Here is a 12,880-nt window from a genome sequence, read left to right on the forward strand (position 1 = left end):
TAGAATCTTCTATGAAAGTTGGGATTTTCCGCTGTATCTTTAGCTTTACACAGCTAAAATCATATTCCTAATTATTCCTCTAAAACCTTCCCTTCTTGCTGTGTTTTCCAGCACTGCTATTGACATCACCAACTTCCTACTCACCACGTAACCAAGCCTGAAACACCAAATTTGCTTCAGTTCTTCCTGCAGCCTGTCAGCCTCACCCCTGGTGTGGACTTTGTCTTTCTGAATCCCTTTACTATTACTTTCATTCAAACCTCTTTTATGCACTACCTAGACCATATTCCCTTAAGCACGTAACTCTGGTCATCTCATTGGTTTGAGGAAAAAACCTATGGGGCTACACAGTTCATAAAAATGAAAATTCATTATTCAAATTATTAAATTCATTAATGAAAACTAATATTCATTGGATGTGAATGTAGAGTTGAATTCATTGTAGGATGATTCATTGGATGTAGAGTCTCAGCTGGATTCTAAAACTACTCTAAGAACTGTCATCTGGCTTCACAGGCTTGTTATGAGGCTGTGAAAATGCTTTGAAAAGTGTGTATCGCTAAACAAGAGTAATACACGTAAGCTCGAAACTTTCTTTTTCCCGGGAGGTACACATATCTGTTGAGCGTGTAATGTTCGGACTATTTTCGTCCTTCGGCTCCGCCTGTCTTCTGCTATGGACAGTTACAAACTTGGTCAACAACCTTCCTGGGAGAACGTGATGCCCTCAGCTAACGACGTAGGTCAGAGATCTAAAAAGCAGAAGGATTTTGGGGGAGGGGCAAGGGCAGGGCATGACCTAGTACCCAGCAGCGCCGCCGATTGGCGGACGAGAAGGTTGTTCCCTCAGAGCAGCCGCTGATTGGCTGCGGAGGAAGAGGCATGACGTCCTGAGAAGTTGAGCAAGGACCTCCTCCTCCCGGCTCTCATCCCAATTTCTGCGGGGAGTTCGGAGCTTGTCCTGCCCAGAGCCGGGAACGCAGAGGCAGCGGGGACTGGACGAGGTGAGGAGGAGTGCCCCGAGGGGGCTGAGCAGGTGGGCGCTGGGCTCAGCCTGTAAGATGAGTTTGGAGATCGCTGGCAGGTACTTGCTGTCCCCCGGGAGGGGCCTCGAGCTCTGCCTCCTCCTCCCTGCACCGCGGGAGACCCGGGAACTCCGCGTTCACCGGCCGTTGCCGGGAAGACTGGGGAAGAGGGTGGCGAGCGTTTGGGCCTCCTCGCCAGACCTCCCTTCCGAGCGAGCATTTCCCTGCGGGCGGAGGATAGAGGGTAGGGGGCAGTTATCGCGGCTCCGGGATTTCTGTATAGGAAGGAGGAGTGGCAATTTGGATTTTTTTTTTTTTTTTCTCTTTTGGCGGGGTCAGAGGTGGGGGCGGTTGCCGGGGAGTAAAGGATTGGTCTTGAAGGTGTAGAACAAACTACCTGTTGACTGTTGGGCTGCATCCTTATATAGATGGACTGACTCCAGGGGGTGGTTGATGGAGATTGTAGGGGGCACCCCCCACCCCACCCCAGGTTCTTTTGGCACAGTTATTGGTTGACCTTTCCAGCCCTGGCTTGCTTTACCAAACTCGGATCACGAACTTCCTCATCCTGCCCATATGGAACTGGCCCTTCTCTCTGAGATGGAGACAGCTCCGCACCCGTCCCGCCCACTGAAGCTGCCGCTCCCAGTCCATTCTCTAACAGAGATAGGAGAAGTGAGAAAGCGGTGTGCCTCGGGGGTCAGCGTCTCCCGAACTCTAACTGGAAGAAATGTAGTTTTCAGGCACTGATTTCAGGAGATTTGGGAGTGGGTGGGGTATGGGGAGAGGGAGAGAGAGTGTTTAGTAATTTGAATAAAGATGAACATTTTTTGATATTGTGGGTTGTCAGTTACCAGAATGTGGAGAGGATGTACCAGTGATTACACCCACCTAACTGCACAGGACTGAAGAATCATTGACTTTGACATGTGATTTTCATATACTTTATACTGAAACAAAAACAAAAACAAAAACCCATGACACTTGATGTGACATGTGGCTGTGCTCACCTTAGAGGAGTGGGCAGGCTTGCAGCCTTTTTCTTAACATTTAGTAGTGTTTACACATGTGCTCAGTACTTTATGCACATTAGCTCAATTAAACTTCAGAATGGCCCTGCAATGTACATATTAACATGATTCCCATTTTTGCAGATGAGGCACAGATAGGTTAAGTTACTCACCAAGGTCATAGAGTAAGTGGGAGGCTGAGGACCCCAGGCCATTTGTGGAGGAGACATTCAGAGTTCCTTTGCAGTACCCCCTCCTGTTGCAAGCTCTGGGCTCCTGGTCAATGCAGTTAATGCAGGTAATTTAGGTGAATACTCTGTCTTCCTCCATACTGTCTTTGGTATTTTGTTTGGTGTTTGTTTCCTTGTTCAGTGTATTTTAGCTGGATCTTTGTGAGTCAATTTATGTTCTAAAATTCTAATGCTTTTGTAATCCACAGTGCCCAGTCACTACTATACTTAACAGAATCAGTAGGATTTTAGTATTATATTTCAGTTGGGATGAGGAAACTGAGGTGAAGTAAGGAACCCTGTAGCTAGTTATATGTCTCAGCATCCAGGTCTGGATTTTGCTACCATAGTGTATTGCATTTCATAACATTCATTGGTCTATAAGATCTTGGAAAGAGACTAGATCTTTTGTAGGGCATTGTGGGGAGGAGAGCGATGAGTCCCTGTCCTTATTCATGAGCCTATTTTTTTTTTCTCTGCTACATTGGTCTTTATGACATTCATTTAAATTTGCTCATTGATCTATTCATTCTTTCCCCAAACACTTGAGTTCTCCTATGCAGTAGTCACTGGGAATACAGAGATGAAGACAACGCAATTCATTCCCTCTAAGAATTTAGAGTTTAGCAAACAAACAGACAGAGAAGCAGGGAGACATTTTGGATTAGACTCCAGTTCAGAACTAACTTTGCATTCCATCTCAGTGAAGCTAAATTTGTGGGCTGGAGACCATGAGATTCATAGGTCCTGTATCTTCTGATGACTTAGAGTAACCGATGGACTTGAAAACATATGAATATTCTTGACAAGATTAATTAATATTAATAGACACCCCCCCATCTACTTGTTTTTACTTCTATTTTGTAAGGAGCTTAATGTTAAAAGAATATAGCTACGCAACAGGAAATGAAAGTGTGGAGAACAGTGCTGCTGCATGCCCAAGCCTAGTTCTAGCACGCTTTGGGGTTGGGAGCTATTTGCATTAATTCTAGGCCATCGCCAGGTGTTCTGTTCATTTGGAACTCTTTTGGACCTCTCCAGGAATATTATGGTCTGGATACCAAAAATATATTGTGGGCCAAGACTCATGGCCATGGAGCCGACTACCCTTATTTACAGTGCCAGGGCTTCCTGGGAAGCCACGGCTTTTTAAATATGCTTGCATTTTTTTGAATGAACTGGAAGTGTGGATGTACATCACTTGCATTTCTCACTCAGTACTTTATTTTCTTCAACTCAAGGCTGCACCATCCTTAGTCTTTCGATGTCTAATCTAGATGTATGTCTGATTATTACAAGTAACTTGGCACTGAGAAATCTCCCCATGTGATCTAATAGTTTTAGTTTGAGTCACTGAATTATGTTCTAGTGGAATTATTTTAAAGATCTGAAATACAAGGATGACTCTGGGGCCTAGCCATAGATAATTTGGCCTTAATTTCTTCAATAATGAATTTGTGATCATTTTTACATGTCTCAGTGGAAGCAACAGAAATTAGAAGCAACAGAAACTAGCTCTTTTTATACTTAAGCTCTTATATTTGCTTGCACATTGTTTTGGTTTAGGTAGGTGGTTTTTAGGTTTATAAAGTTTTCTAGTTAGGTTGATATTACAGAAAGGATTGAAGAGACTTAAAGAATTTTTTTAGTATTTGGTGGAAGAATACAAAACTCTATGTAGACCTCAGCTCTCTTCATCTACCTACCATTCTAACTCATGAAAACCAGCACAAATTAGATACATTATTTTATGGCATAAGTACTACCTGAACAATAGCAGATAAATGCAACCTAATCCAATTACATTTAAAAGTCATACCAACCAAACCACAGATGGTTTTATTATGATTCATCCATTGAGGCTTGGAAAATGCTTTTTATGAAACGTGAAAAATTCCTTATTTATATGGGGCTCACTGCCTTCATTTATATTATCTGCCTTTAGATGATTTTCTCTCAGGTCTATTCTGACTCTAATATTCATCTATAGCTAGTAACTGATAATTCACCAACAGATTTTAATTGGAGCCATTTAAGTAGATAAAATTGTTTCATCCTGCTCCTGTTGGATCCCAGGAAAATGGTCAGGGCCTAGATTGCTGCCTCTTTGTAAGCACCTAACATTGTGCTCTGCACACCTTAAGTGCCCCCCCCCCATTTTGTTTTAGTTAGAGAAAGAAAATCAGAACACCTCTCCCATTATCAATGGACAAATGATAGCTCCATCAATAAAATTTCTGGCTTTTATTATATTTTATTATATTAAATTCTCTCTAATTTGAAAAGTTACATGCACCCCAATGTTTGTAGCAGTACTATTTACAATAGCCAAGACATGGAGGTAACCCAAATGTCCATCAACAGATGATTGGATAAAGAAGTTGTGGTAGATACAATGGAATACTACTCAGCCATAAAAAAGAATGAAATAATGCCATTTGCAGCAACATGGATGGACCTAGAGATTATCATACTAAATGAAGTAAATTAGACAAAGACAAATATCATATTATATCACTTGTATGTGGAATCCCAAAAAAAAAAATGACACAGGTGGACTTATTTACAAAGCAGAAATAGATTCATAGACACAGAAAACAAACTTATGGTTACCAAAGGGGAAAGTGGGGTGGGGGGAGGTATAAACTAGGAGTTTGGGATCTGCAGGTACAGATACTATATATAAAATAGGTAAAGAACAAGGTCCTACTGTGTAGCACAGGGACCTATATTCAATAGTTTGTAATAACCAATAATGAAAAAGAAATAGGAAAAAGATAAATATATATCTATAACTGAATCACTACACCATATATCAGAAACTAATATAACATTGTAAATCAACTGTATTTCAATAAAAAAATTAATATTAGAAATATTAGAAAATATTCATGCTAGAAACAAATGACCAACTTAATTACTATATTAACACATGCAATTGTGCAAAAAACCCAGTCTACTAACCATTTGAAAGGACCTTCCCAACTAAATAAGCGGTCCTCTGCCTTTGAAGGTGGCTTTTCCTCAGGTATAATCTTCTGTAACTACACCTCACAGAATCTTTTGTTTCTTCTCATTATTTAGGGTGATCATGTGCACAATGACCATGGTTTATTTCATGGTCACTGAAAGAAAGTGGTGGGTTATGTATGGAGTTCTAAGCTCTATCTACTATCTGTCTGTCTGTCTGTCTGTCTGTCTATCTCTTTTCTTCTAGTGACCATTTTCTTTCTGATTTCTCTTGAAAAGGATAGAAAACACCAAGAACATTTAAGCATATTTCCCCTCCTGCCCTGATGCTCATATGTGCATTGTAAAGATAGGTAATTTGCAGGATAAGTAAATTACAAGAAATTCTTAAGTCTTCCCCCAAACTGAGAGATGGGAAGAGAGTAAGGTGATGTCATATAGTATGTTCTCCTGTTGCTAGAGTCCATCTGCTAATTATCCTCCTAGATCAGTACATGTCTGTGCAACTCACTACAGTATCTCATGGCTTTTAGAGACATTTCAGATTCCTAACCAATCCTAGGCAAGTGAAAATGTATACCTTAGTGTTGTTCTTGTTTTCACAAAAGCAAAGAATCTTTTTAAATTTTATTTTTATGCTATTTGAAACGTTGGCCCTTAATGAGATGAATGGAAGACTGTTTAGAAATAGTCAGGGGAAGGGTCTTGTTTCACGTCCCTGTGACCCTTCTCTTTCTCTCCTTGTTTCTTGCCTCCTCTTCTTTCTCCTTGTTTTTGCCAGCTCTTTCCTTCTCTTCTTCTTTCCTCCTCTTGCTTTCCCATATCCTCCTTGCTCATGCTGCAGGCTGTTAACAGCACCCAGCCCTGTCAGGTAACCTCACTAGAGCCAGTGGGTAAGCCTGGAGTCTTACTGCCTTGCTTCCACTTGAAAGCATTGCCAGTAATAAACATCAGTTCCTTATATTCTTGGAAAAGCCCACGAAATCCAGGACAAGGAAATCAAGGACAGTCCACCAGGGCATTTCTGTGAAATACCAGGCACCTGCAGTGCTTGACCTCAGAGCCATTCAGAAATCCTCACTGTGACATTTTCCTTGACGACCTTAGAATGAAACCGATGATGGGCCCATCCATGTAGGCTGAGACTAAGTTTCAACGTTCAAGCAATTACTAACATGGTCAAACCTCCTATCATCAAATCTTTTTTCTAAGCACTCAGAAACCTAGAATTTCCCTTGGCAGGGATTCAGGGAGGATTTTTGGTGACACACAGGAAAGGGGTTGATAGAGGCACCCCATGCTGCGGGGAGAACTGGTCATATAGTCAGTACCATATGGATCCGATTTATTTCTGAGATGAGCTGCCAGTAGTTAACAACGTGGGTCAGATCTACAAGGTGTGGATCTGCAGTCTTTGGCAAAGAAGAGATAATCCTGAGTGTTAAATATTAACCTAGGGGTCCTGCTTCTGCTTAAAAGCAGCACCTTGTCAGATTTCACTTCAGTTTCTTCATTGGTAAAATGAGGATATAATAGTATCTGCTTAGTAAGATTTTGGCAAGGAGGAAATGAAAAGTGTCTGTAAAGTGCTTGGCATAGTGTTAAATATAATGTTAAATCAGTGGTAGCTACTGTTGTATTTGCTTAAAAACAAAGCATCAGGATTTGTGATTGAAGAATTCCCTACAAAAAGTGAAAGTGAAAGGAACTTCCCGAATAAAATGCAGACGGTCAGCCTCTGCTGCTTTCCTTCCTTGTCCCCGTGGAAAGTCTGCGTTTGCAAACATGGATGTGTGTGTTACACGTGTGTATGTTTGTGTCTGTCCTCCCACACTGTACCCCGGACTCCAGACAGAGGAGGGGGAGAGGAGGAGGGGGGAGCATTGTTCAGAGAGCAGAGGCTGTGGTTATGAATCAAGTTTGGGCTCACCAGAGAGATTAAATTATTTGAACATGATTCCTAATCTTTGTGCCAAGAATTGCTACCAAGTGTAGAGGATTAAGATCGCTTGGTGGCCTCTGCTCTGTGAGATACAGCCCCTGCTGGCAAGAGGGGACTATTTCTGGGCTTACCCATGTGTTCAGAGGACTCACTTGTCTTTGGAACTGGTTTCATTTTAAGAACATAGGGATTCAAGTTCTGTGGGACATCGATGATTTTCGTTGGGCTTGAGGGAGAATACATGCATTGGGCTTGGCCTTGGGTTTGGGCTTAAGGTATTTTCTTTTAAAAACAAAGCCATATAAATAAACCAAAAAGTTAGATAGAGTATGTAACAATCTTTTACTGAAACGTTGACATCTGTGTTTCGGCCCGATGGAAGCTAGCCTGAGCTCCTGATCGCCGGTGCGTTCGTGTGCTGGGTGTGGCATTTTCTCTCCCTGCCCCTCTTCTAACTAAAGCCTCCTTAGCCGGACTTCTTGCTATTGCCTTTACTCTTTTAGTCTGTTGTGTTGTGAGTCGTCCTGTAGATTTTCTGTCTAGGATGGCAAGTCGTTGTTTGCCCCTAGGAAATGTACTTGCATGTTCACTGTTTGGACCAAACTTCCCCATCTACAAGGTGGATCTGATTTAGAGATTGCCGTCTGATGTAGCAGAAATGTGTTCTGTAAGAATTTTGCTAGATACTAGCAGTAATTGGTAAGGAATTTCTAGAAGGTGTAAAAATCTAGTCCCTATATTTTGATGTCAACCTGAAACAGAAAACTGAGGTTTCAGGTCCAAGTGATCCAGCAAACTATCATCTGACATGACTTTTGCCTACTAAATTTACATGCCCATAAATAACAGAATACCATTTGACATTTATGCTTTAAAAATTTCTATAAAATGTACTCTGTGCTGACACATAGTAAGCCTCTTGTAAATATTTCTTGATTGAATAAACGGGTAGAGTTTTATGATCTGGAATAACAGAAAAGTGATGGAGACAGAGGTCCAGGTTTAATATAAGAGCAGGTAGGATGTGGCACAGGAGGAAACTCTGGAAAGGAGAAGAGTGTGCTTAGCGCAGCAGAAGGGTCAGTTGAGTGAGGCTGGGGTCTCAGAGAGGGCGGGGGCTTAGGGCTGTGCGCTTCAGCCTCTAATGCCTGTGGGGAAGACCATGTTTGTTTTGTTTCTTAAATATAAATGCTTTTATAAAATTCAGTAGCAGTGAATGACTAGAAAAAATGATCCTGTGATCTAAAAGTTTCCAAGTGCTTACTTTCTGTTTCTGTACCTGTCTCACCGTGGACCAGTAAGGAGCAGTTCACTGCCTGACAGCAGGCTCTGAAACGCACTTTGAGCACACTGCTGTAGGGAACGGGCAGAGGTGAAACTCTGAAGAGGCTGGGGCTGGACTGTCCAGAACATCACACATGGTTAAAGGATTCTCAACTTTATATCCTCAAAGTTGGCAAAATTATCTTCCTGTATTTACCTTGTAGGTTAATTTGCTTAAAACTTTTGTGCTGAATAAATGTTTGATAAAGCATATTTTTAAAAAAAAAAATGATTTCCGCTTAGCAGATATTGGTTAGAATTCCGTAAGTTGCTCAGGACATCTTTCAATTTGGGGAAAAACTTCATTTGTGGAAATCTTTTTTTTATTTTTCGGGTAAAGGAACACTTGACATCATCCAGGTTTTCCCTCGCCCTCCTCCATCTTGTATCTGTTACCATCTGAGGTGGCTGGACTTTACAACAGATTTCTCAGGAGACCAGAACTAACCTGTGCGCCCTCCTGCCTTGTGCTGTCCTGCTCTCACGATGTCTTTACAGTCACCAGGTTTCAAGATGCTGCGAGTGCTTAGGACCCGACCGGGCAGGCTGGGGCTCAGCCGCTCCAGAGGGCTCCACCACAAGGCGGTGGTGGCCCTGCGGCGGGAGGACGTGAACGCCTGGGAGAGGAGGGCTCCCTCTGGCCCCCCGGCACATCAAGGGGATCACCAACCTGGGGTACAAGGTCTTAATACAGCCTTCCAACCGGCGGGCCATCCACGACAAGGCAAGTATTTCTAATCCTTTAAATTTGTGGCAATAAAATGACCCTGTGTGTGAAAATTAGGGGGCATCTGAGTGAAAATAAAGTGATTGCTAGTGTCACTTACATACCACATGGCAGTTTTCCTTTACTTTAGTTATACTGAGATTGTGTAGTCATAATGAGACTTCTAGTTTGAATCCTTTGAGTCCAGCATTTAGCCAGTAAGTATTATTTCCACCCCATTCCATGCCTTCTCCAGCTGTGAAATCAAGGGGTTGCTTTTAGGAGATGATGTCCTTCAGTCACTCTCTCCTTCACGTGCGACCCTTGTTCTGGGACTGGGGAGACAAAGACTCAGGAGCCTTTCTTTACCCTGCCAGCCACTGGGTGAAGCCCTTGACATTCTTCGTTCCATTTATTCTTCACTGTAATCTTATGACACAAGTTTTTGACTCTTATTTTTATCTTACAGAGTGCTGTGTCCACAAGTTATCTGAATCACTTTTTCTGTGCGGTTACATTGTCAATGTGCTCTCCGGTTGGATATTTATTTTTGTTTCAATGACACTTTCATGTTTGCTTTTAAATCCTTTTTGATTCAATTTTATTTTTCAAATGAGTTAAAGACTTCCAAGTTTCCAAGATCAAAACCATGTAAAAAGATGAGACCCAGAGAAGTCTTGCTCTCATTAGGCCCCCACATCCCACCCCCACCACCCTATAGCTTACAAGTGTCATCAGTTTCTAACTTCGCATTCCTATGTTTCTTCTTGCAAAAATAAGTCTGTGTGTATGTGTGTGTGTTCTCAGTTCCCCTTCAGTCTTATACAGAAGGTTGTATGCGATACGTACTCTTTTGCACCTGGCTTTGTTCAATCTACACCATATCCTGGAAATCACTCCATGTTAGTTCATAGAGATCTGCTTCACTCTACTTAGTGGCTGGGTAGTAATTACCCCACTGTAATGACTCCATGACTTATCATGATTTATTTAGACAGTCTACTATAAATGGGCAAATAGACTGTTTTCAAAGAAACCACAAATGAACTGTACATTTATTGTTTTCTTATCTCTCCTATGCATCTGTACTTCCCTTTAAAGTAGATTCCTAACTAGATTTATCTTCATTTTATTCAACTGCCACCTTTGATGCTTTTAAAATTCTGCCTTGTGCATACTACCCCTTTATTTCAAAATCTGAAATGACTGTCTGTAGCCTCCATGTACTAACTATGCAATCTCGTTAAATGCCTAAGCCTCAGGTTTCCCACGGGTAAAATGGCGATAATAATAGTACCTTCCTCATGGGAGTTTTATGAGAATTAAATGAAATAATTCATGCAAAAAGCTTAGTAAAGCATATGGTAATTTATTGATAAATATCAATGATTATTATTTTTGTCTCATTTTCACCATGAGGGTATTTAATATAAATAAAGCTTATATTCACTATCAGTAACCTAAATATTCCTCAAATTATTTACCCATTATGCCCCTAAACATCTTACTTTCCTGTCTCCGTATTTGTATATATTCCTTCAATGCCTCTTACTGATATTACCATGTTGTATTTCCCATCTCCATCCTTCCAAATCCTACCCAGCCTGTAGATTAATTTGAATTTCCCTATTTCCTTGGTCACCTGGGAATTATCTCAGTATCCATTAAATTAATATATCACTTAGATTATGCTACTCATAATGTTCTTTTGAATTCAGCATCATGTACTGTGCCTCTGGCTTTTTTTTCTTACTATGTTTTGTGAGCTCCTTGCCTGTCTTCCTTTGTGTGTTATCACCTCATCTCTAGCACCGTCCCCTGTACAGAGTAAAGCAGTAATAAATACCAGTTGAACGCCCCCCAAAAAGAAAAGAAAATATTGTATGTATCTATGTCCGTCTTTTAAAAATACAACTGAGTAATAAATTACTATTTAGCATTTAATGTTTCAGGGCATTGTTGGTACAAAATACACATTTTACAAGTATATTGGAATCACATGTGTTAGTGGTTATGAGCAAATTATTAACTGTTCTTAAATAAAAGTGTGCTGAATTTTCTAATTTTGCTTTTGCTACAGAAGTCAGACATGTTAGGTTGATCTTTAACCAGCAGGTGAGATATTAAAAGTAGCTTTTCTATTATTTGTTCCTTATATTTCATCCCTTCAAAAGGTTGTACCTTTAATGGCTACATTTATTTATTAAAGAAAATAGAGATACGACGAAGCAGGGGAATAACTTTTAACCAAAATTACATTCCCAGGAATATGTCAAAGCTGGTGGCATTCTTCAAGAGGATATTTCTGAAGCTTGTCTAATTTTGGGAGTTAAAAGACCCCCAGAGGAAAAATTAATGTCCAAGAAGACTTACGCGTTCTTCTCCCACACAATAAAGGCTCAGGAGGCCAATATGGGTTTGTTGGATGAGCTTCTAAAAAAGGTAATTAGTGACCAATATTCATAAATGTTAACATAGACACATATTTTTTTTTCTTTTAACTGTCAAGTGGAGTTTTAGCTTTCTTTCAGCATCATATTGTTCACCTCGATGGGAAAAGTGATCTTCGAGTTGGTGCTTGAATAGCTCTGCTGCACTTAGGGCTCCTCTGCTGGGCAAGTTTAGAGTTTGTAATAGGAGGAACCAAACAGATTTCATTCCTTTTGTATTCTGAAATGGAAAGAATGATAGAAGCATTTGCCCCAAATGATTATTAATTTATAAGGTTAATTAGTTAAATATTGCCAAGTAGACTTTTAGAGCCGAAAAGAACCTCAGGGATCATGTAAGCCACCACCCTAATTTTTCAGATGGAGCCCAGAGAGGTGAAGTGACTTGACTGAGGTTGCACAGTTCTGTAGTACCAGAACTGGACTGGAGATTATTTTTACATTTATTAACATTCATAAGGGAAAAAAAAAACTTTTTTTGAGATTAAAAATACCATGAAAAAACTATCAGCATTTAAAATACAGAGTAGTCACTTAACCAATATTTACCAAGTGCCTGCAATGTGTCTGACCCTGTTTACTGCAATAGCAGAGCTTACATTCTAGTGGGAGGAGACAGGTGATAAATAAATGACATCTCATGTGTCATTTGGCTATATGTATAGAGGAGGAGATAAATATGATACAGGAAAAAAAAAGGAGTGCTGGGCCCTGGGGGAGGTGGCAGTGCTAGTTTAAATAGGATGATCAGGGAGAGCCTCATTGTGAAGTTGACACTGAGCAAAAATTTGAAGGTGGTGAGGGATCAAGCCATATCCACCAGGGAAAAGTCTTCCAAGCTAAGAGAATAGCAGTGCTGAGGTCTGGCGGTCTTTTTGAGTGAAGGATTAGAGTAAATCATGTTTTAAAATGTTTATTCTGCCTCCTGTGTGGATACTAGTTGGAGGTGGGAGGAGAGCAACACTTGTAAGACTGTTAGATTATTCTAGCTCAGACGCTTGGAGGATGGAGGCTTGCACGAGGGTGGCGGAAGTGGAGGCTGTGACGCACGGACAAATCTTGGATGTATTTTAGAGGTCTGATCCTCCAGGACTCACTGATGAAATGAACGTGGAATATGAGAGAGAGAGAGGGCTCAGAGATGACTCCAAGATTTTGGTTTGAGTAACTGGAAGGAGTTGCTGTAGAGTGAGATGGGGCAACTCCAAGAGGAGCAGACTTGGA

General features: G+C 40.9%; 1 protein-coding gene across 1 annotated transcript in view; it reads left to right on the forward strand.

Annotated features, from left to right (window-relative positions):
• The first annotated feature begins 999 nt into the window (after positions 1-999).
• AASS (aminoadipate-semialdehyde synthase) overlaps positions 1,000-12,880 on the forward strand; it is a 51,173-nt gene continuing 39,292 nt past the window's right edge. The window contains 4 exon segments of the mRNA XM_032483604.1: positions 1,000-1,084; positions 8,999-9,133; positions 9,135-9,224; positions 11,472-11,648. Of these exon segments, the coding sequence (XP_032339495.1) occupies positions 9,014-9,133; positions 9,135-9,224; positions 11,472-11,648 (387 nt within the window). The 5' untranslated portion in view covers positions 1,000-1,084; positions 8,999-9,013.

The sequence above is a fragment of the Camelus ferus genome, chromosome 7, assembly GCF_009834535.1.
Source record: "Camelus ferus isolate YT-003-E chromosome 7, BCGSAC_Cfer_1.0, whole genome shotgun sequence".
NCBI lineage: Eukaryota > Metazoa > Chordata > Mammalia > Artiodactyla > Camelidae > Camelus > Camelus ferus.